The sequence below is a fragment of the Lampris incognitus genome, chromosome 8 (genome assembly GCF_029633865.1).
Source record: "Lampris incognitus isolate fLamInc1 chromosome 8, fLamInc1.hap2, whole genome shotgun sequence".
In the NCBI taxonomy this organism is placed as follows: Eukaryota; Metazoa; Chordata; class Actinopteri; order Lampriformes; family Lampridae; genus Lampris; species Lampris incognitus.
The window spans coordinates 5,320,341-5,344,614 of NC_079218.1; the positions used below are offsets into that span (position 1 = coordinate 5,320,341).

At 51.3% G+C, this 24,274-nt stretch overlaps 1 protein-coding gene across 2 annotated transcripts in view; it reads left to right on the forward strand.

The window, feature by feature from the left end:
* The window catches only part of med13a (mediator complex subunit 13a), a 104,796-nt gene that overhangs the window by 57,950 nt on the left and 22,572 nt on the right, over nucleotides 1-24,274 (forward strand). For both annotated transcript variants that reach the window (XR_008810582.1, XM_056284461.1), the window contains exons 4-10: nucleotides 1,327-1,472; nucleotides 7,732-7,932; nucleotides 8,123-8,317; nucleotides 8,462-8,624; nucleotides 9,155-9,265; nucleotides 12,831-13,586; nucleotides 15,573-15,789. Coding sequence is in view for 1 of the 2 variants with exons in the window: in XM_056284461.1 (XP_056140436.1) it covers nucleotides 1,327-1,472; nucleotides 7,732-7,932; nucleotides 8,123-8,317; nucleotides 8,462-8,624; nucleotides 9,155-9,265; nucleotides 12,831-13,586; nucleotides 15,573-15,789 (1,789 nt within the window). In the remaining variant the exon portion in view is untranslated. The remainder of the gene's footprint in view (nucleotides 1-1,326; nucleotides 1,473-7,731; nucleotides 7,933-8,122; nucleotides 8,318-8,461; nucleotides 8,625-9,154; nucleotides 9,266-12,830; nucleotides 13,587-15,572; nucleotides 15,790-24,274) is intronic.

The window sequence follows — 24,274 nt, forward strand, 5'->3', positions numbered from 1 at the left end:
GAGCCATGCCGGAGAGACGCACACACACACACACACACACACACACACACACACACACACACACACACACCTACCGTCTGCTGGACCCGGTCTGATCCAGAGCTGAAGTTGATACCTGGTTGCAGTCTTCATCTGGTTCGGTCAGCGTGCACACTGGACTTTGTTCGGCGGACCGAAGGTCGTAAACAAACACCCGGCGGTTGAGCGGGTGGCTCGTCTGTTGGACAGGAAATCCGAGGTCGACCCAACAAGACGCTTCCCGGTTTTCAGACGGAATATATATGTTGTTGGATTTTTTTCCCCATTTTTCTCCCCAGTTGTACTTGGCCAGGTCGCTGCTCCACCCCCTCTGCTGATCTGGGGGGGGGGGGGGGGGCTGCAGACTACCACATGTCTCCTCCGATACATGTGGAGTCACGCTATTCCCTCCAGTCTCCCCCCCCCCCCCAAACAGGCGCCCCGACCGACCAGAGGAGGCGCTAGTGCAGCGACCAGGACATACCCACATCCGGCTTCCCACCCGCAGACACGGCCAGTTGTGTCTGTAGGGACGCCCGACCAAGCCGGAGGTAACAGGGGGATTCGAACCAGCGATCCCCGTGTTGGTAGGCAACGGAATAGACCGCTACGCTACCCGGACGCCCCGCAATATAGATGTTGTTGAGGAAGGTTCTTGATTTTTATGTGACATTGATCTACCACGCGACGGATCCCCCTCTCAAACATTCTGTCACTAAATAATTTACATGATTTATGAAAAACACTTCAGAGTTTTTGTGTTTCCACAAGTGTTTGTGTCACATGATCATGAGCCCCTCTTCCCATCAGGGCTTTAACCTCCTCATGTCTGACAGTTATGTCTACCTACCTCAGTATTGATTTCCCAGTGCGTGGCCAAACTTAACACCTTCGACCCATAATGCACTGTGTTTTGTCGGCCCGCTTCCCGTAGTCGGTTCAGCTCACGTACTCACCTAAAGCGAACCCAACCGTAGTTCACTAGGAGGCAGACTGGGACCCCGGTTTTTTAAGCGGACCAGAGTTTGTTTGTTCGGTCCGCACCAGAGTGTACACGTGTTCCCACCACCCCAGATGAACTGTACTATCCGGGGGGGGTGGGGGGGGAGGCTCCAGGGTTCGATTAAAACGCACCAGCTCAGGTGTGAAAGCACCCAACACCCTAACACACACACACACACAGCACCTGTTAGCAGTGCAGTGAGTCACTAGTGTCCTGACCTTTGCATGGGCTAATACTCCTCTCTCTCTCTCTCTCTCTCTCTCGCTCTATCGCTCTGTCTCTCTGTCTCTCTCTCGTTGCAATAGCGAACACCTGTCATGCGCCTTCACCTTCTTCCTGCACGGCGAGAGCAATGTGTGCACCAGCGTGGAGATCAACCAGCACCAGCCTGTCTACCACCTGACGGAGGAGCATCTCACCCTGGCCCAGCAGGCCTCCAGCCCCTTCCAAGGTGGGTGTTAAGCTGTGTGTGTGTGTGTGTACTTGTACTTCTCTCTTTGTTGGGACCGGTTTGAGTTTTTAACCATGAGAGTGAGGACATTCTGGCTGTCCCTGTCTTAAAGGGTGTATTTTAGGGTGAGGAATCAGGGTTGGGGTTAGAACCAGGACTACGATAAGGTAAGGGATATGACTAGCCGTGTGGTTCTGATGTTTAAGAGCTAGGGAATGAATACAGTCTATCAAGGGTCCTTACAGTGAGAGAGGAGAGTGTGTGTGTGTGTGTGTGTGTGTGTGTGTGACAGCTGAAGTGATACCATCCCCGTGACTGTATTATGTGAAGTAGAGTTTGTGCTATATCTGCAGAGTGTACTTGTGTGTTTCTGTATCCGTGTGCCTGTGTAACCCGTATCCTTGGCACCTCGCGGCTCTGTGTGAAAATAGCTTTGCTCATGCATCTCCTGTAAGGCGGGGTAATCTTTACATAAGGAGAGGGAAAAAAAAACGTGTTTAGTGCGGAGTGAGTTTGAGCTGTGAGCTGATGTACGTGACTAGAATTGGATGCGCGCCTCAAGGAGTTGATAATACAGTTTGGAAATCGGTCAGTTCGGGTAAATCTGAACGGCAAATGTCTCATACTGCGGCCAGCACTTACTTACAAGTATCATATTAAGAATAACTTCTCTGAGTGGTGTCCTCATCACCAAGTCATCACCTCATCATCATGCTCCTGCAGCTGTGCCTTCAGTCCACCTACTTCACATACAGGGGGCAGTACTGTAGGCAGAAGCATGGATGTGCTATGGGTTCCCCAGTCTCACCTATAGCGGCCAACTTGTATATGGAGGAAGTGGAAAAGAGGCTCTGATGTGCTATCCAGGGACACCACCTAGCCACTGGTTCAGATTTGTGGACGACACCTGGGTTAAAATTAAACTCAGGATGCCGCACATTTCACCCACCACATTAACTCTGTGGAGACCACATCAAGTTCACCAGGGAGGATGCGAAAAAAGACAGAGGTCAGCCTTCTTATACTGTGAAAAATTGGTGATGGGGGACATTTGATTCTTGATGTTTACCGTAAGGCAGCACGGTGGCGCAGTGGTTAGCACAGTCCCCTCACAGCAAGAAGGTCCTGGGTTCGAGCCCCGGGGTAGTCCAACCTTGGGGGTCATCCCGGGTCGTCCTCTGTGTGGAGTTTACATGTTCTCCCCGTGTCTGTGTGGGTTTCCTCCGGGGGCTCCCACAGTCCAAAGACATGTAGGTCAGGTGAGTCGGCCGTACTACATTGTCCCTAGGTGTGTATGTGTGTGTGTGTGTGTGTGTGTGTGTGTGTGGGCCCTGTGATGGCCTGCCAGCCTGTCCAGGGTGTCTCCCCGCCTGCCGCCCAGTGACTGCTGGGATCGGTTCCAGCATCCCCACAAATCTGAGTAAGGATAAGCAGTTTGGATAATGGATGGATGGATGAATCCTCATCACAGATAAAGATGCTGCTCATTTAAAGAAAATAAAACCTCAGCAGTCCAGAGAAAGCAGAGCACCGCTGGACGGTAATACTCATCGTCTGGCGTCCACTTTCCTCGAGTATATTTGGCATTTTCTCCGGCTGAATTCGCGTCATGTGGATAAATGATAATTGTAAAATCCACTGTTCTGTGACTGCGCAGCGCTGCCTGTTACTCAGCATAGGCTGATGTGTTCTGATGTGCTCGGTTGGCCCGCACAGAACCGTCCCAGAATAAGTCCACATGCAAGTTTGATGAGGGAACTCTGGTGAAGAAGTCATCGGTTGTGCTGGAACAAGTGTGTTTCATGTGTTTAAACTGCATCACCGTGCTCACAAGCAGGTCGTCAGACAAACAGTTGAAGAGACAACCTGAAAAGGACTGATGAGACTTCTCTTTTGCCGCCGGATCATTTTGAGGCGTCCGTCTGCTTCTCTGCTAAACATGAAAACCCCGGTGTGATGTCTGAGTGTTTATTTCATAACTTTGGCTGGAGAAAAGTTGGTTCCTGCTCTCAGGGTCGTGGGGATGCTGGAGCCGATCCCAGCAGCCATTGGGCGGCAGACGGGGAGACACCCTGGACAGACCGCCAGGCCATCACAGGTCCGACACATTCACTCATTCAATTTAGTACGGCCGAGTCACCTGACCTACATGTCTTTGGACTGTGGGAGGAAACTGGAGCACCCGGAGGAAACCCACACAGACACGGGGAGAACATGCAAACTCCACACAGAGGACGACCCGGGACGACTCCCAAGGTTGGACTACCCCGGGGCTCGAACCCAGGACCTTCTTGCTGTGAGGCGACTGTGCTAACCACTGCGCCACTGTGCCGCCCAAAAGGAAATTCATAAACAGCAAAATTAGAGAAATTTATAATCATGAGATAAAAAGAAAGCATAAAAAAAGGAAGAAATTGAATAAAAGGCTTGAATCCCAGGAAGTTGAATGGCTTCATGTGGACACAGTGTAATGGGAGAAAGGTGTCCTCACTCATGTCAGTGACTTCGTCAGTCTCAGCTGACAGCAGGTGTCCCAACCTTATAAACAGAACAGTTTCATACCGACCGGAAGTTTCATGTGCAAACTGCCGCGACCACCTTAATGATCACTAACGAGAACTGCGTGACAACCGAAGGCTGTGTTAGATGGCCGGTTTTGGTCATAATGCACCTGTTGTTGGTAAGGGCGGGGGTACCTGCACTCAGCCGAGACTGACGAAGTGACTTAGACGAGGGATGAGACGTCTTTCCCACTAACCTGCGTCCAGGTGAGCGGAATAGGTTGAGGTGTACCACATCTGTTTTTACTTTTACTTTGACCTGCCGAGGGACGATGGATGTAAATGAGCAGTGGTGCTACAATCCAGCATGTTTACATGTGTATCTGCCATACCAGTGTTCATTAATATGCACTGTCCGTATTCAAATAAACAAATAAATAAACAAAGTAAATGAATAAATAAATTCGGCTTTCTGGCATTTCTGCCCCTGGATTATTGAGCAGGCATCAAGACAAAAGGGTTCAGGGCAGGATCAAAGTGAATATGTAGCATAATTCCTACATTCTGGGTTTTTTTGGGGGGGGGGTTCCCCTTTTTCTCCCTAGTTGTACCCAGCCAATGACCCCACTCTTCCGAGCCGTTCCAGTCTCTCCTCCACCCCCTCTGCTGATCCGGGGAGGGCTGCAGACTACCACATGCCTCCTCCCATACATGTGGAGTCACCAGCTGCTTCTTTTCACCTGACAGTGAGGAGTTTCACCAGGGGGACGTAGTGCGTGGGAGGATCACGCTATTTCCCCCAGTCCCCCCCCCCCCCGAACAGGTGTCCCAGCCAACCAGAGGAGGCGCTAGTGCAGCGACCAGGACACATACCCACATCCGGCTTCCCACCCGCAGACACGGCCAATTATGTCTGTAGGGACGCCCGACCAAGCCGGAGGTAACACAGGGATTCGAACCAACGATCCCCGTGTTGGTAGGCAACGGAATAGACTGTTATGCGACCTGGACGCCCAGTTTAGCATCTTCTGGTATACTGCCCCAGCCATGTGTAGCATAATTACTACATTCTGTTTTGTTTATGACAGTTAGCAGACCCTTCCCGGGTGCCCTGAGAGGTCGAGAAGGTCACATGGTAAACGCAAGTCACAGATGTAGTTTGATCCTGCACCAACGAGAGATTTGTACATAAGCAGCAGTATTTTAAAGTCTATGCAGTGGCACACTCCCCGCCGGTGCAGAGACCTGAGGATCGGTGCAACGTGTTCAGCTTTCTTTGTTGTGGTTTGGAATATCGGAAGCACTCTGAACGAGCCGAAGGTTCCCCAAGAGGTTTTTTAGAAACACCTTATGGAAAATAATCCTTCAATGATCAGCCTCTCTCTCTCTCTCTCTCTCTCTCTCTCTCTCTCTCTCTGCTAGTAGCATTATCACTACAAGGGTGTAATAATATCACTAGCAGTTAAAGATTTGCTCTTTAAAAAAAAAAGCAGAAGCTTCATAGCAGCCTGCTGTGTGGATTCGGCTGAACACGTCTCTCTCCTGAGGGACTGGCTGTTTTGCAGTCATGCAAGTCGATAACACGGGTCTCTAGTTGGCTGGCGACGGGACACTTGGTGTACAGCAATGTGCACGAGCTCTTGCTCACTGAATGTCAGCCCTCGCTTGCAGTTGCTGCCTTCTATTTCTCTAATCACTCTGATAATGCACGGGCATCAGCGGACCAGAGCCGTGTTTACCTACAGTGTGCTTATTTTGCTGGTAGCACAGCTTAAAAACGTAGTCTTTGTGTGTGTGTGTGTGTGTGTGTGTGTGTGTTCCCTGCCACACTTTATCGCTTCCTGGTTGGCCAAGCGTAGCGGAGAGGAAGGGCTGACTTCCACCCCCCCCCCCTTCTCTTCATCCAACCACCTTTTCTCTCATGCAGCTCCCCCACCCCACTTGTGTACCCCGGCACCCCGCCCCGCCCCATCTCACCTCTGCCGAGCTTGGTTTACTGCGCGGCGGAGCACTCCGGCAGGCAGCCCGCTCCAGGATGTGACCTCATAAAAGGGCGCAGAGTGAATGTAATGAACTCTCAGCCCATTACACTGATCTGAGCACATTTGACGTGTCTTCAGGGAGCAGGAGATAGACTCACAGCTATGAAGCAAGAGAGAGGGAAGGAGAGGTGGAGAAATGGAGAAGGGGGGTCAGTAGTAGTGAAAACAGCGAACCATTTCCATAATTGTGCTGAATTTAGTCCCCCCCCACTAGCCTTGGGTTGTATGGTGTGTGTGTGTGGGTCGGTGTGCACGTTTCCAGTGAGAAGCACAGGGACACGCGAGAGAAAAGAAGCGGGGCAGAATTTAATTAAAGCAAATCTGACCGTCCAGAGCCGGGTGGGTGGTGGCGGTGGTGTGTGTGTGCTGCCGTCTGTTTGTTTTCTGTTGGTTTAGTCTCCCTCCTGTAGTCACCCCGTTTTTTGCTGAGCTAGTGGATGTAAGGTACAGTGAGGTAATAAGCTGGGGGCAGGTGGGGGGGGGGGACGTGCACAGTGTCATCTCGACAGTATAAACGACTCTGAGGACGATGAGCATTCGCCAGCGCGTTCCACACTTTCGCTGCGTTCCACACTTTCGCTGCGTTTCACTGCCGTGCTCTGAATGCCACAGCATCGAGGGGCTTTTTGGCATGGAGAACATGGGTTCTCTGGATATCCCGTTTAAGTGACATTTGACTTCACACAGAGCTCCTTTTTTTGGGGGGGGGGGGTACTCCACAGCCCCTTCCCTCATTGCCCACCATGCAGCCTGGACATGTAAAAGGTGTGGGAGGTTTGGATACCTGTATTAGGCATGACCTTCTGAGCAGACCCCCTTCCCTTGTTTCATATAGTACGCTTATGAGGGTGAGGGTTAGCTGTCTTAACCCCGCGGATTGCTGATGTTCTCCGTCTGCCTCGTCCTTTTCTGGCTCCGCCCTGTCTTTCGCCACCTCACCACGCTGGAAGCTCTTCTCTGGCACAGCCGCGGGATCAATACTCGAAGGACACGAGGCCATGTAGTCCAGTAATGACATGCTAGAAGAGCCGCGCAGAGAGGGACGTTAACAAATGGTCACTCAGACACCCACACAGCCGCTCTCCTCTCAGCACCATTTATAACCCCACCCCATGAGTGAGAGAGACACAGAGAGAGAGAGAGAGGATGCATGCATAACAAGGTTTGCAGACGACAAGGTGTGTATACATCATTGTTGATTTGGTACGCGTGTGGTTTGTTTGCTCATGCATTATGTATGTTTGGCTGCTGTTATCCGTGTGCAGCTCTGTTCTATAAGCCGTCCGATCAGCCTCGTGTACGACTCCCACATGGCCGCGCGGTGAAGTGTGTTTGCCGTGGAGGGGCTCCGTTTTATAAGGCTGTGTTTATGGGCTCCGAGAGGCCATCGCTCGCCAGTAACTGGCATCTGTGTTACTTTGTAAGTATTTGGCGAGCCGAGTGGGGCCGCCAGGGTCCAGAGGAACTCTGAAAAGGTCAAAGCGCCGCTGCTTTGGTGGAGGATTGAGAGATGAGAAAGAGAAGGGGGGAGAGGCGGGTGGAAAGATGAAGAGCATATAGGAAAGAAGGGAAGGGAGGAGGTTGGGAAGAAGGGGGAATGAATGTGGGATAAAGGACAGAGGTTAAAAAAAAGGAGGTGGGAGGAGTGATGCCCAGTGACTGACATTGTCTTGTTCTCCCACCCGCTCCTTGTCTCTCCCCTGTCTCTCTGACCAGTGATCCTGAGTCCGTTCGGTTTGAACGGGACCCTGACAGGTCAGTCGTTTAAGCTGTCGGACCCTCCCACCCAGAAGCTGATAGAGGAGTGGAACCAGTTCTATCCCATCAGCCTCAGCGCCAAGGAGGGCGTAGCGGAGGACAAGACGGAGGACATGGACTGGGAGGACGACTCGCTGGCCTCTGTGGAGGTTCTTGTCGGTAGGACACAACTCATCCCAGCACCTGTCAAGATTTTATTGGATTGTTTTGTGCAGTACATATCACATGTGAAGAGGGTGTAGGGTGGTTGGTTTGATACTCGGATGACGTCGATCAAAATAAAAAATGTGTGACTTCGCTGTTCTGGTTTCCGGGGTTAACGGTTCATCCTCCCCTCTGCTCCATCCAGGCGGCGTGCGGATGGTGTACCCAGCCTGCTTGGTGCTGGTGCCCCAATCCGACATCCCCGTCGTGGCCCCTGTGGGGTCTTCCCACTGCACCGCTGTCTACTCGGGTGGCCACCAAGTGCCTGCTTCCCAGCGGGAGCCCGCCATCTCCTCAGTGACCCTCACCCCTCCCACCTCGCCTGAGGAGGCACAGACGGGTACTGCTTCACACTAAGAAAATGTCAACCGTGGGATGATAACAACACTAAACAGACCTCACTAAGGCCTTTATCAAACAGTCAGTCGTTCGTTTTGTTTTGTTTTTGTCAAGCAATCTGTTAACTTTGCTCTAACCTCTCCAGTGGACTCCCATTCAGCCCAGAAGTGGGTGAGGCTGTCTTCATCGTCCGACGGCTTCAGCGTGGACAGCACCAGCCACCATGGGGGCAAAATCCCACGCCGGCTTGCCAGCCATGTGGTGGAGCGCGTCTGGCAAGAGTGCAATATCAACCGAGCCCAGAACAAGTACGTATGCATCAGTCAAATCAAGTGCGCACACACACAGTGTAGAGATATGCCCACAATTATAGTTGAACTTGACACCTTGCCGGAGCTCAGAAGACCTGTTTTTCACGTAGCACCCAAGTGTCACACCGTTCTGAATTCGCACATGCGAGGGTTAGTGTACAGTGGTTTTACAGCAGGCCCTTTGGAACAATATACTGGAAGTACTCGAGCATCTGTCGTACCTCGAGCAAGCTGAGAGGGCTAGCTCTTCTAGCTACTTGTTGCTAGCCACTATGGCCTCAAGTGTGGCTGTTAACTAAACCTCGACACGGTCCTTATAACCCACTACACATTACACAGAGGAGCGAGGCCATCACTACTCCCAGCTGAAGTTGTGTTTCCCTCTGCGTCTTCTCGGTTTGTGTGACACAACAGCCGTGTATCAGCGGCAGCACGGTGTCTGAAAGTGTGCGCAAGAGGACAGGAACATGGTAGGCTCGCCGTCAGAGAAGGTGTTCATGCTCTTGACTGTGTTTTCCTCTCTGCAGGCGGAAGTTTTCAGCCACATCAAACGGTACTTGCGAGGAGGAGCCGATGGAGAAAATTGGAGTCTGGGATTTTGTGGAGCCTTCGCAAAGGTCTTACTGCACCTGCTCTAGGTGAGTGGCGTGCCGTGTTGGTGTTTACAGCAGTGGTTTATGCAGGTATTTGTACATGCACAAGTATGTGTGCTTCACGATGATAGCAGGGTGGGCATAAGGCTGGGTCCTTACTGCATTGGCCTGGGTTCAAATCCGGCCCGGGCCCTTTGCTGCGTGTCATCCCTTTTCTCTCCCCTGCCTTTCCTGTCTCTCTCTCTCTCTCGCTCTCTACTATCGCTATCAAATAAAGGCGTAAAATGCCAGAAAAATAAAATAAAAGATAATAGGAGGGTTATACGGCATCTAGAAAGCTTAAATATTGGAGGGGAAGCTCTTAGTCAGCAAAATGGTGTTTGCAAGCACCTTCCATGTCTGGAGTTTGGCAGGCGTATTATTCTTCATATTTTTCAATTTATCACTATTTTGTGTAAGTGACAGTCATGCCAGCTCCGAGACCTCTGCTGGGTCCCGGATTTCTGGAACGCCGACATTTCTATTCTCCCACTGATGGGAATAATTTGAAGGGGAAAGACTAGTTTGACCTCTGATGGAGCACTTTGGGGACAAGGCGGGGCTAAAAAAGCAGAGCGTGTGTGTGTGTGTGTGTGTGTGTGTGTGTGTGTGTGCGTGCTTCTGCACTTCCCTAATGTTGACAAATGAGTCACTGATAGGCAGGAGTGGGTTAATGTGTGGCAGTTTAAATGTCGCCACTCTTTTTATCTGCCGTGACTGAGGTACCCGTGTTCGTAAAGTTGTACTGAGCAGTCTGTGGAGACTGAAGAGGAGGAACGCTGGCGTCAGCATGAGTCCTCGTTCTGTCTCCTAATCCACAAAGGTGCACTCACAATGAACGTGACGCATTAATACTCTCACCTTGCCAGTGTTTGGTGGCTTGTGATATTTGGCACGTGGTTATCGCACAAATTAATCCACAGTAATGACTCTTAATCCTGTTTCATACGTTAGCCACACCCCCCCGGATCCCCCTCCCCTTTTTTCTCCCCAGTTGTATCCAGCCAATTACCCACTCTTCCGATCCATCCCGGTCGCTGCTCCACCCCCTCAGCCGATCCGGGAACGGGGGCTGCAGACTACCACATGCCTCCTCTGATACATGTGGGGTCGCCAGCCGCTTCTTCTCCCCCGACAGTGAGGAGTTTCACCGGGGGCGGCCGCATGCCGTCCATTTTCAGCGATGGAAGGGCTCGTTGCGAAAAAGAATACAAAATCCCCTATCTGGGATTAGTTCGGCTTTAAACCGGAGACAACCGGCAAGCCGAAGGACCCGAATGAAGTCGCTTGCCGTCTTTAAAAACGAGTAGTGCCGGCAAAAGATTCTAACTCTACCAGTGTGCACGAGCAATAAGGTGGAACTCTGATTTTACTGAAGCATTACAGCCTATCGGCTACGCTTCTTCAGTTAAACAAAATAAACCACCTTTAGCTCTTTGCCAGGCAATCAGCTGTAAAGACAGGCTGAACAAGATGCCTGACATGATTAAGGGAAGAAGAAGAAAAGAAAAAAAAGAGGCCGGTGGTGTCAGATGAAAGATGCCTCCGCTTGCAGCCTCCATATGAACAAACAGGTGGGGGGTAACATAACTAGGGTGCACAAATGCACATACAGTGTTGGGTCTGGCTCTCAAACATGATTTATGAATTGACGTTGCTTTTCAGCACCAACTGATGGGACAGCAACCACTATAGACGCACTGCCCTGTTGTGTGAAAGACCCGGCGGAAATCGGTGCAAGAAGAACGTGCATATGGCCCAATTCCAACCGCCAGTTCCTAGTCACACACACTTAAAATCGCACCCCACAGGTTCATTATTTACCAAGTTGAGTTTTTGAGGAGGCAGACCATTAGCAAATTAAAAGGACAGAAATCACCCCAAAAAAAAAATCACCAACCAGGGATTGGACTCAGCCAATCACCGATTGCCAAATTCGTCCAGTCTCCCAAGCCTGGCGTGGAATGATTGCTCTTCCTAGGCCGCGGGACGATAGTGATGGAGTTGTTTTGCTTGCGTGCGCTTGAAGGCTTCGTTTGTTTTGCTGAGTAGAACGACGTTTGCAGAACCAGGTAGTTTGAAATGTCTGGAGACTCAACAGATGGATCATCCTTCACGTCGCACGAGAAATCTTTCGGTTTCAATTCGTCGCGGTCTGTTCCGTCACATACGCTAGTTTTATTGAGGCGTCTCCGACGACCGCTGGCCTCTGAACTCCTGTAATACTCGGAGAAGGCGGCGTTGCATCCCGCATCACCTGCGGCCGTTTCGTTTGTTGACCGCCAGGTATTTTACGCCTGGGCCAAAAGTCGCGTGCCTGAAACCCAGCAATAGGGGAATCCAGTTGAAAATGAGCTGTTCGGTCGGCTGTATTCAGGCAACCAAGGATATCTTTTGATCACGGATATCCTGTGCCAGGCTTCCTTCCCACCCCGGGAGACGAGTGACCAGGTTTAATCCACAGGGGGGAGCAAGGAAAGATGGGAACAGTCAGCTGCAGCATGCTAATTTGTTGGATTCCAACAAATTAGCATTTAGACGGGAAGCCCTAAGCAGCAGTTTTAATGTGTGTGTGTGTGTGTGTGTGTGTGTGTGTGTGTGTGTGTGTGTGTGTGTGTGTTTGTTAGTCTGTTTATTTTGCCACGTAGTTGTCAAGACAAATAACTGCCCCAGCCATTAAAGAGGCATGGCTCAGTTGTCGGCACCCTGTTCGGTGACCACGAGAGTAGCGTCGGTGGTGACCCAGCCGTAGGGAGGCTAAAGAAACCCCGTCGCTAGCCTTGCTAACCACAGAGGTGAGGTTAGCAAGCACGGGTCTCTCTGCAGGAGCAGGGTTGCGTTGACAGTGGCAGAAGAAAAGCTGCGGTGGCGAGGTTGGTCAACAGGGAAGTGCGACAGTAGCGAGGAGAAACAGAACAGTAACAGCAGCCCTTCACTCGAGTAGGACGGAGGTAGAGGATAGGGATGTTTTGTTTTCTGATGATAAAGATCCTTGTGCTTATGAGAGTGAGATGACATTAAGTGTATTTGGATTTTCTATTTTGTGTGTTTGTTTGTGTGTGTGTAAATTACTCAAAGCAACCCCACCCCCCCCCCTTTTCTTAGCTGCTTCATTGCCCGCTCAAAAATGTCATGGGAAAAAGCTTGTATGTGTGCTTAAAAAATGCCAATATTTATTTATTCATTAGATGCGGTGTGAGTTATCGAGCAAATTACGGGCGTGTTTTGCAGAGCCAGTCAATATTGCATACTTGGACTTCTGCCACTTAATCTCTGTTTAAAGTAAATGTTCTTTATTGGCTAATTGGTTTGAGACAGATAAGTGGAGAGGCCCCGTTTCAGGTGAGAGTAATTGAAGTAATTGATGTTTTTAGGAAGAAGCAGGTGGGAGAGTTTTTACTGTGTCTGCAAAAGAGCTGTCAGCGCATGAAGTATAAGGATGAGTCACTCTGCATCTCTCAAGTTTTATAGATTCCCTCTGGCTTCATCATTTCTCCGCTGCTGTTTCACTTTGGCATCTGCTGCGCCTCGTTGCCTAACGCCTTTCTCCCTTTTGTCTTCTCCCTGGCAGATATAAATCGGTAAAACAGCGAACGGGCAGCACACCAGGCCAAGCACAGTCGGCAGGCCAGGCCTCCCAGCCCGCCACCAAGCACAAGGCCGGGGGAGAGAAGCCGGAAAAGGGAGACAAGCAGCAAAAAAGACCCCAGACGCCCTTCCACCACCGCAGCCTGGCCAGCGACGACGCCTCCATGGACACCGAGGCGACGGCCGGGCAGAGGCTGGCCATGAGGGGCCAAGACGGGGGAAGATTCCCCAGCATCCGCCCCACCGATGTGTCCGCCATCCCAAAGCCCCCTCAGCTCCACAGCGGCACCATTGGCACGGGGCCATCAGAGCAGGCTAGCTCCCCTCAACCCCCACCACTCAGCCCCCACCCTTGCGAGCGCAGCGAGGATACGGGAGAGGGTATGAAGAACCCTTCCACCCCCAACAGTCAACACTTCTACCAGCCACCCCCGGAGCCCTGCCTTGTAGGGGTGAAGGGCGGCGGTGAGGAGCCCGGTGGGCTCGAGGGTCTGACCCAGCACTTCCTCCACCACCCCAACCACCCACACACAGGGGTGGCGGCCTTCCCCGAGCCCCCGGAGCCCACTTTGTATGTGGGCCCAGCAGTCAACTTAGAGGAGGACAGCTCTCATGCCCCCTGGAGGTTCTTCAACCTGCCCCGCAGGAAAGAAGCTGAGCTGCCAACACTGCAGCTGCCTGGGGACAAGCTGAGAGACGAGTCGTCGACGTCACAGGACAACCTGGTGTCCGTCACCGAGTGAGTGGCACCTGATAATCAACTTCCCACTTGCAGTTGCAGGCTTCAATTATTTGCTGGCTGACTCAGGGGTTAAGCATCCCGCCCCCCACCACCACCACCACCATCTCCATCTGTCACACACAGCAGCCCTGTCCCCCTCTTGGACTGCTTTCCAAAAGTTTTGTTTTGAAAGAGCGGTGGTGCAAAGCACTCTCTCTCTCTCCCTCTCACGCTATCTCTCACCCCCACCTCTTTGCCGTTCACCCGTTCACTAGCTTCAGAATGTTCTGTGTAGTGCTTAGCAGCACACAGCATGTTAATCTCTTGCTATGTGCCCTTTTGACATCATACATCACTAATGTGCAGGGCCAGCACAATGCATTGATTCCCCTCACACACACGTACTTGCACCCACACACCGAGCCTGGGGGAGAGGGAGAGGGAGAGTAAGGATGGTGTTAGATAAAGGTTAACCTCTGCTTTTGTAATGGAGTTGAAGTCGGTGAAGCTTGCTGCGCCGATAGAAATCCTATCTTCTAGCCTGAAGAAAGACTTGCACCGACCTGAAGCTGTGGTCCTTGATAACGCAAGGGGTCAAGGAGGGAGGGAGAGAGGGTCTTCTCCAGCGGATGGGCTTGCAGGTCAGCGGGCCACAGGCCGGCCATGGTGGGAATTACTGGCGGTGTTACGCAATCCCAAGAGGCTGGCAGCTGGGCTGGGCTATTCTGGTGTGTTGTAATCCTCACACCCATGGCTTTGAATGGCAGCTAATCTCTGGCCCGGGCCACTGCACACCGTCGACTTGAATCAGAACCGGTCAGGCAAGACAAGAGAGGGGCAAGAAAAAGAGGGGAAAGAGTGAGAGTAATGGAGAAAAAAAAGAGAGAGAGAGAGACCATGAGCGGGTCAGTCCCTCCTTTCCTGCAAGAGTAGCCAGTAACTTTTTCTTTTTCTCTCCCCGTGCTGTGTATGAGATGCAACAAGTAGGCCACAGGCTAGGCGGTTCTGATGAGCCACAATAACAAGTCATGAATCTGTCAGTCTATAGTCTGTGAGCAATCAGCACTCGTGTCAAAGCTTCCATAAAGCTGGCATGAACATTATTGTTAGACAGTCATCAAGTTGCAGCCAGCCTCAGCTATATCATCTGTTGGAGTATTTCAGTTTCTACGCCATTTTTGTTGTTGTGGAGAAGGTTGTTGGAGTAGTGTCATTAAATGTTGGTTCTACATCACCAGGCCACGGCACTGAAACTCCAGCGCTAAAACTCACCTATCAGGAATCAGCAAAGACTTGTTTTTAAATCTCTCCACACATGAAAGAATTTCAAATCTTTCAGGCGTCCAGGTGGCGTAGCAGTCTATTCCGTTGCCTACCAACACGGGGATCGCCGGATCGAATCCCCGTGTTGCGTCCGGCTTGGTCGGGCGTTCCTACAGACACAATTGGCTGTGTCTGCGGGTGGGAAGTCGGATTTGGGTATGTGTCACTAGCACCTCATTTGGTCAGTCGGGGTGCCTGTTCTGGGGGGGGCTGGGGGGAATAGCGTGATCCTCCCACGTGCTACGTCCCCCTGGTGAAACTCCTCACTGTCAGGTGAAAAGAAGCGGCTGGCGACTCCACGTGTATCGGAGGAGGCATGTGGTAGTCTGCAGCCCTCCCCAGATCAGCAGAGGGGGTGGAGCAGTGAGCGGGGCGGCTCGGAAGAGTGGGGTAATTGGCCGTATACAGCTGGGGAGAAAAAGGGGGGGGGGTAAGAATTTCAAATCTTTCTAATGTTGGGGGGGGGGGGGTGAAGTCCATCACTTTTCCAGTGTACCTCTGTGCTGATACTGAGTACAATACTGCATTATCTCTCCACAGTGGGCAATATTTAAAGTTCAGCCCTTGAATTCTTAACCAGCAGTGAAAAAGTATTTCTGTGCCTTTTTGTGATTAATGACTCAAATGTGATCAACCAACATGGTCTCATAATGGTGCCATCTGTGCTTTCCCCATCCCCAGGCTTATGTCAACAACCCATCGCCCACTGAAAGTGTCCGAAGAGCGTGTTCAGATGTATCGGGTCAGGCAGAACCAGTACCTGTCCGCCGCCATCAGCGACGGTGACCACGAGCCAGAGGTGGACCCTTATGCCTTTGAGGAAGGAGATGTCAAATTCACTTTCTCCAACAAGAAGGACAAAGTGGGCTCTGAGCGTGAGGCCGGCAAGAAACACAAGGTGAGCGCGGCCGGCGTCTTGCTTTAAGCGGTTGTTCCTGAAACAGCAGGTCGTGGGTTTTGACCGGTTGTCCCTGAAACAGCAGGTCGTGGGTTTTGACCCTCAGACTAGTTGTATGCTTCCTGTTGCACAGTCTTCGAAACTGAGTTTGCTCCTTATCCCCTCCCCCCTTGATTTTTAATCCACGAATAAAAGCGGGGGGGGGGGGGCTGTAGGCCTTGAAAGGAACTTTGTTCCCCGTACCATCCCAAATTCTGAAATCAGTCATCCTTGAGTCAGTTTTTATCATGCTGAAGCTGTCACTCTGTTTTTGTACATCGTGAATGAATTGTGTGAAGCGACTTTGCCCGACTATGTATTCTGAAAGCGTTCATACCAGGAATGTAAAGGTGACGCGCTTCTGTCAACCTTGGGTGTGATTGGTCAGACCTTTTCCAGGGTGCTAACCTGCGGTGTTCAGTGAGCTAAGTGTACCCTGAACTTCACTTTTCATATGAAGTTCAGGGCACACTGACCGACCGAAGCGAGACTCCACCAGGGTTTTTGTTTCCACTGCATTCAAAGAACCGTGGCAGTCAAGGTGAAGGTTCAGGAAGTGACGGTTGAGCAGCTGACGTTATTAAATGACCTGATTTTGTTGTAAAGGTTAATTAGAACTCAACCGTTTGCCTGGATCGCCTGAATATCTTTTTTTGGGCTTCGAATATTCGGCAGGAGCGCGGCGCGGTGGCACACGGTGGCGCCCTAAGGTTGTCCAACCTCGGGGGTCGTCCCGGGTCTTCTTCTGTGTGGCATTTGTATGTTCTCCCCGTGTCTGTGTGGGTTTCCTCCGGGGGCTCCGGTTTCCTCCCACAGTCCAAAGACATGTAGGTCAGGTGACTCGGCCGTACTACATTGTCCCTAGGTGTTAGTGTGTGTGTGTGTGTGTGTGTGTGTGTGTGTGGGCCCTGTGATGGCCTGACAGCCTGTCCAGGGTGTCTCCCTGCCTGCTGCCCAATGACTGCTGGGATAGGCTCCAGCGTCCCGTGACCCCAACTGGGATAAGCGGGCTTAGGTAACGGAAAGGGCTATTCGGCAGCAAGTATTCGAAGGTATTCGAAGCCTCGCTACGACAGGGGGGGCTTTTTGGACATCTTGCCAAACTAGAGACGAGCACCAGCATGCTGCGCCCACGTGGACACTGGATTTCATTATTGTCGATGAGAGCAGGACGGTAAAATCGGACGACACCGGCAAATTATGCCGACAACGGCAGATGGCACTGCTCCATAGTAAAAATACTTAGGTAGCTGTTTTTTATTTCGACACAAAGCGAAACACAGTGTTTATTATTGAATACGATTACATAAAACAAACAGAAACAGTTTTGTACAATCTGATTTATATTTTCTGCAAAGAGTACGTCACCATAGCAACCCATCGTCGTGTACTGTTTTTCGCCGTCCTGCTGGCTCCAGAGCGCAGTTTGCTGTTTTTCCCGTGCCCGTGTATTGCAAACTGCCATTTACTGTTTCCGGGAGGGGTTTGTGTGTGTGTGTGTGTGTGTGTGTGGGGGGGGGGGGTCCTGATTTTGCCGTTGATTACCATGACAAAGATCGAGGGCTTCGAAGCGTTCGGGTCAGCGCCACATTTGCCGTATGGAACAAGCTGTGTTGCCGCATTTTGTGGAAATCACTATCCAGCACACGTAATCCAATCGTATTGCATCAAATGTACTGCAGTCATCAGGAACAACAAACGTCAGCGTCGGCTCATAACTGATTATCATAACCGATTATCCATCCCAAGAGATGTGTTTTTGTCATCCTCAAACATATATATACTATATACAGCTGCTCAGAACTACAGAGTCAAGCTCTCGCCTACCTCCTTGGCCCCAAATGCAGAAGCTTGTAAGTGTTTAGTGTGCTGTGAGTGATGTGAAGATGCCGGCCGCTCGGTGGCACTTCCTGTTAGCGTTATCTTCACAGGGAACCGTGTCGCTTGTAAGTGAAACGCTTTCTTAACACGAGTCCGCTAAATCGCCACAGCACAGGCCAGCAGTCTGAGAAGATCTACGGCGTACCGGCTTTCGCGGCTGCAGAGGGGATGTGAAAGTGATATAATGCCGAGACTCGCGATCGATTGCAAATATGTCAGTCCTCCGTGTTTTATTGTCTGGTTTACGGAATCGGCATCATGCACTGCTTCATGCGGGAATACTGTTTTGTCCCAGGATTGTCTCGAAGGGCGTATTAATTTGTCCCGAGTCAGTTTTTTATTGGCCCCAGGATGACGGGGCATTGTTAATTTAGAGCCCTGGAGTTGACTGAGAGTGCGTGCTCTCCTCCAGCATGGCGGTTTTACATTCACACGGTCTTCATGTGCACTCACGCCAGGACCGGCCCACTACAGTTCTCCTCCTGGGAGGTTTGGGGCCGATTTAATTGCTCCATTGGATTGTTAGCTGCCTTGCTCAATAGCACCTAAGGGTTTTAAGCAAGGGTGGCACTGCTTATTTCACTTTTACCTACCGCACCCTTGGGTCACAAGCCCCGCCGCTCTATCCCTGTAGCTTCTGCTGCCTCTGTAATGACGGGTTCTCTGCACAGGGAATAACTGAGCAGTCACCTTCCAGTCAGGTTGCCGTAGGGGTAAAAAGTTGATACGGGGCTCATTCTTGGGCTCAGGGAATGGGCAAGGCAGAAAATGGGCCATCAGCATCTTCGGCAATGCGAGTGTAAAAATAACTGTGCAAACCGACCCCTTTCCAAGCGCATCCGCTCTCCGTGGCCAAATCTAAACCAACAGGAAGCTAGCCCCGAGCTCCCATTGTTACCAGAGCCCAGGGGATCACCAGCTAGTTAGCCGGTCCAATTTCCTCCAAGTTTTGTTTTTCCCACTCGACCTGGCCTCCCACCCTGCCCCACCCCTCACCCCACCGCATGCCTTGCCGCTGTCCATTCCTCCTGCCTGTGGGGCTGTTATGAGAGCGCTGGCTCTGTTTCCAGACCCGGGCCACCTGTTGGCCGCTTTTTGCCCCCAGTATTTCGAGGAGGAGGATGATTAAGTGTGTGTTTGTGTGTGTGCGTGTGCGTGCACGTGCGCATGTGTGTGTTGGGTCCCTGGCTTTATGCTTGCACCAGCCTTCATGGAGGCTGGAGCCTACCGGGGGAAAGAAACATGGCTCACTGAACCATTAAGCTTAAAAAGCACACTCCCGTATTTTCCTCTGCCGCTCATCCTGCTCTCCAAGGCAAGGGCTGAGCCACTCACCCCCCCCCCCCCCGGTGTGTACTGGAATTTAAGAGTGAAGGCACTTCCCACTGAACCATTTCCCCAGTGGGAAAAGTGCGTTTTGGAGCCCCCCCCCCCCGCCACTTTCTCCTTACACTGTGTGTGTGTGTGTGTGTGTGTGTGTGTGCGTGCACCCCCTTCCTCCCTATGTCTCCATTTACATTGACGGTGCCTCAGTGTGACAGCCGTGCTCTCTTACTGTGTACTTCTAATCAGCCAGTCATGTGTGGGCTGAAGAAGTAATCCTTACCACCGACCCCACCACCACCCCTGTATGTTTGCTTGTATGCAGTTCGAAACAAGGGCAGCTCGAACGCCTGCCAGCAGTCCTTGTTATTGCCTTACAAACGGCAAGAATTTTAACAGATACTCCAGTGACCATATTGGGAGAGCTGAAGGCCGGAGAGAGATGGACTGCACCCGAGGCTCTGTGTTTGTCTATGCGTTGAGGCCTCCATCACCTGCTTGCTCTGTCCACATTCTTTAGTTGCACAGCGGTGCTAAGCCGAGAGGGAAAGTGGAGGGGGGGGGTAGGTGGGGATCTTGCATGCAAACAGCATGGTATGACATATGGTAGGGTTGGCTGATATGACGGTAAAAACCATGGGACGGTAAAAATGTGTCCCCTGGTTGCAATACCGTTTCAACGGTGGGAGCTGGTTCATGTGATTTGGGCAGCAGCGCACAATCCATACCAGTTGGTGGCAGTAAGGCACCATAACGTTGTTTGCCATCCATCCATCCATCCATCCATCCATCCATCCATCCATCCATCCATCCATCCATCCATCCATCCATCCATCCATCCATCCATCCATTATCCTAACCACTTATCCTGCTCTCAGGATCGCGGGGATGCTGGAGCCTATCCCAGCAGTCATTCGGCAGCAGGCAGGGAGACACCCTGGACAGGCTGCCAGGCCATCACACAGGGCCGACACACACACACACACACACACACACACACACACACACACACACACACACACACACACACACACACACACACACACACATTCACACCTAGGAACAATGTAGTACGGTTGATTCACCTGACCTACATGTCTTGGGACTGTGGGAGGAAACCGGAGCCCCCGGAGGAAACCCACACAGACACTGGGAGAACATGCAAACTCCACACAGAGGACGACCCGGGACGACCCCCAAGGTTGGACTACCCCGGGGCTCGAACCCAGGACCTTCTTGCTGTGAGGCGACCGCACTAACCACTGCACCACCGTGCCGCCCCATTGTTTGCCAACCACCATAAAACTCAAGAAGATGTGAAAGCGACAAGGAAACATGGAGGAGGAGAGTGAAATTGTAAATACAGAGCAGGAGGAGGCATCCCAACCATCCCAAAGTGAGAGAGAAGAACTTGTTACTAAAAGGATGCAACTTCTGTCATGTGGACATGGTTTGGATTTAGAAAATCCAACCTCGAACAAAAAAAACCACACTCAACAAACTGTATCGCACTCCCCACCTGCCGCCCAGTGACTGCTGGGATAGGCTCCAGCATCCCTGCGACCCTGAGAGCAGGATGATAAGCGGTTTGGGTAATGGATGGATGGATGGTTAGTTTGAATCATCTCTTAATTGAATTTACAGAACAAAGCGTCTGGGTAACATGGCGGCCTATTCCATTGCCTACCAACACAGGGATCGCTGGTTTGTATCCCCGTGTTACCTCCAGCTTGGTCGGGTGGGAAGCTGGAAGTGGGTATGTGTCCTGGTCGGTGCACTAGCGCCTCTTCTGGTCGGTCGGCGCGCCAGTTCCGGGGGGGGGGGGGACTGGAGGGAATAGCGTGATCCTCCCACGTGCTACGTACCCCTGGCGAAACTCCTCACTGTCAGATGAAAAGAAGCGGCTGGCGACTCCACGTGTATGGGAGGAGACATGTGGTAGTCTGCAGCCCTGCCCAGATCAGCAGAGGGGCGACCGGGACGTCTCAGAAGAGTGGGGTAATTGGCCAAGTACAATTGGGAGAAAAAAAGTGGGGGGGGGGGGGTCCAAAAAAAAGAAGAAGAATTTACAGAACAATGACTTCTTCGTGATGTATACCGTCACAGTGTCGTGATGGAGGTTTTTGGCTTTATCGCCCTCCCCTTAAAAATGGTCAGTGCTGCAAAGCTGGAATTTGCACATGTGCATGCTGTATGCGAAACAGTTATATGTGCACAGACAGAGCCATGTTCACCCACTCCCAAGTGTTTTAGCCCAAGGGCAGCTTATTGATTGAGTGGGTGGGTGGGTGGTGGGGGTGGGGTAGCATTAGCACCTATAGGTTCTGGCCTTGGCGTGGATATTTACTCTACTGTGTGCTGCTGGTCCTTTACGGGAAACGAATTAAAGCCCACTTTACACCGAGGGAGGGAAAAAAAAACCTTGAAGCGTAATGAAATCAATGGCTAGAACATAGAATTCCCATTCTCCGGCAAGGGCTACACAGTACACTGTGTACACACGGCCCATGGTGTGGGAGAACACACACACACACACACACACACACACACACTCACTCTCAAGCACACACCACGTGCGCTCAGAAGGCCAGCCCTCCCTGATATCGATGTGTTGGGCGCTCGAATGAGAGGCCATTCCTCGGATCATGATTTCTCCCCGATACACGGTGGAAATCTCATTTGCCACAGCAGAGGCGAGCAGTCCCCTTTCTTCTCCTCCCCCTCTTTCCCGACGTTCCCTTGCCTCTTTATTTTTTTTTCCGAAGGGTGCCAAAAATAAACAGAAGTCTCTTTGGAGAGCACAGCCTCCAGGCACCTGTGTAATTTGACTGGCTTCAGAGTCTGACTGCCGCTCGGTCCACACTCATCGTGCTCTCCGACGTGTGTGCCTTCAGTGCTCGGCGTTTCGTCTCCGTCCATGAACACTCTTAATCCCTCGTTTCAGTATTTATGTGAGCTGATCGTTATGTCGTCTGATTAAATGTTCAGTGTTGTACAAGATTGGGGTTTCACAGACTAGTCGACTACCAGAACCACTAGTCGACACTGTGCATAGTGGCAGACTAATCGTTCATCTGCGCTTTTAGCACCGCGCAGTAATAAAGCGGTGGCGATGCATCTACAGCAGGTATGCAGCAGGGGGCGCTGAGGTTCCAACATAGATTTGTTTGAACGATCGTTTTCTCCGTCATGCCGCGTTAAATAAACAGAATTTGAGGTATTTCGAGAAGGAAAGACTGCCGACGTCCCTTTGTTTCAGTTTAACGGGTGACCGTGTTAGCTGGTGACGACGGCGACTGTTGAAAACACTCGTCTGGCTGATGCGGCGACTCGTCCTCCAAAGCGGCTTATACAAAGGCGCTATATAAAAGGCAACTTGATTGATTGATTTATAGCGTTTAATAATTCATGAACTTACCCAAAATCTGTAGGATGGCAGTGGGAGAAAGCATTCGTCAGACGGTTGAGTAACGCACGTGGCGGAGCACCCAGAATGGAGTCCTCTTGGCTTTACTGCTCATGTGCAAGAAAGTACGGAAACAATCTTCATTGAGTTCAAGGCCTGCGGTGCATTTTGATCAGCTTGGTTAGATAGATGTGATGGCCTGGCGGCCTGTCCAGGGTGTCTCCCCCGCCTCCCACCCAGGGACTGCTGGGATAGGCTCCAGCATCCCCGCGACCCTGAGAGCAGGATAAGCGGTTGGGAGGATGGATGGATGGATGATTGATTGATTGATTGATTGCAATTTTGTGGGACGAATAAACTGCATTTCAAATACGGCCACTAGATGGCACTATTTAATCTTGTCACTCAATTGAAAAAATACTGTACCGTAGTGACACACGGGTCAGGAGGGTTTGGGTAAGCTTACTAAGAAATACCACGGGTTCAGGCAGGCGGGTCAAAAGGTGACAAAGCAGCGTGAGTAACTCTCTCAACAACTCAACACAACATCTCTTAAGTTATCAGTAACTTACAGGAACATTGCGTGCAATAGGCTAAGCTGTACATTACTAGTCCATCCATCCATCCATCCATCATCCAAACCGCTTGTCCTGCTGTCAGGGTCGCGGGGATGCTGGAGCCTATCCCAGCAGTCATTGGGCGGCAGGCGGGGAGACACTCTGGACAGGCCACTAGGCTCACACACACACACACACACACACAAAAACTCACTGACCGATCGTCAGCGGGTCGGTCTCTTTAGTCGAGCGGTTAGCGATGTCGCCTTATGGTGCAGTACAACTCCGGATCGAATCCCACACCGGGCAAGGAAATCGCTCGGTTACATTGGTGGCAGCGGTGGGATCCGGAAGCGTGCAGATCCTCATAAGTCTCCTCGGAGCGCGGGTTTAACGAAGCGCGTGCTTCCGGGAGAGGTTGACCACTGTAACCTACAAAAAGACTCGCTGACCAATCGCCAGGGGGTCGGCCCTTCTTGGTCGAGCAGTTACTGATGTCGCCTTGTGGTGCAGCACAACCCCGGATCGAATCCAGCAGCGGACGGAAAAAATGCTCTTTTACACCCCCCCCCCCCCCCCCCAACACACGCATGCAAGCAACTTTTTCATCAATTTGCGATGGTGGTTCTGGTCAGTGCATGTGTTTTAGTGTTGAGGCTTCACCCACGGGTTTTTTCCCCCCCTAAGTGGTATCCGTAGCTTTTGTTTACACCCGCCAAACCTATCTCTGTGTGTGTGTGTGTGTGTGTGTGTGCTAGTGTGTGAGAGAGAGCGAGAGAGAGAGAGAGAGAGAGAGAGAGAGAGAGAGAGTTAATGTCTTCAGTGATAGGTTACTTGTTTTGCTGCTACTCCGTTTGGAACAATCCGTCTGTTTATTTAGCAGTGTGGACCCAGACACCATCAGGCTGAGACACAATAGGCGATGCCTTACAGTCAGTCAGTGTATTATGCTGGGCAAACAGCCCAAAAACCAAACAGTGCAACACTGCTCACTTTGCTGGAGCCGAGCCTAAATTTGGAGGTTTGCGGGTCGGGTTCGGGTTGTTAACGTATATTTTAGCACAGTGTTTCCCAAACTTTTTTTCTGGGGACCCACTTTTTAAAACCATCGTGACCCAATTCACAATAGGTCTTACCTATAAACTGTGAGAGGGATCAAATTTGTGCGTAAATGAACCATTCCTGACCATATTTACTGCCGTTTCGATGAGATATACGTTTGATAAATCACAATTTCGTTTTATGTATTTGTTATTGAAAAAAATATACACATTAAATG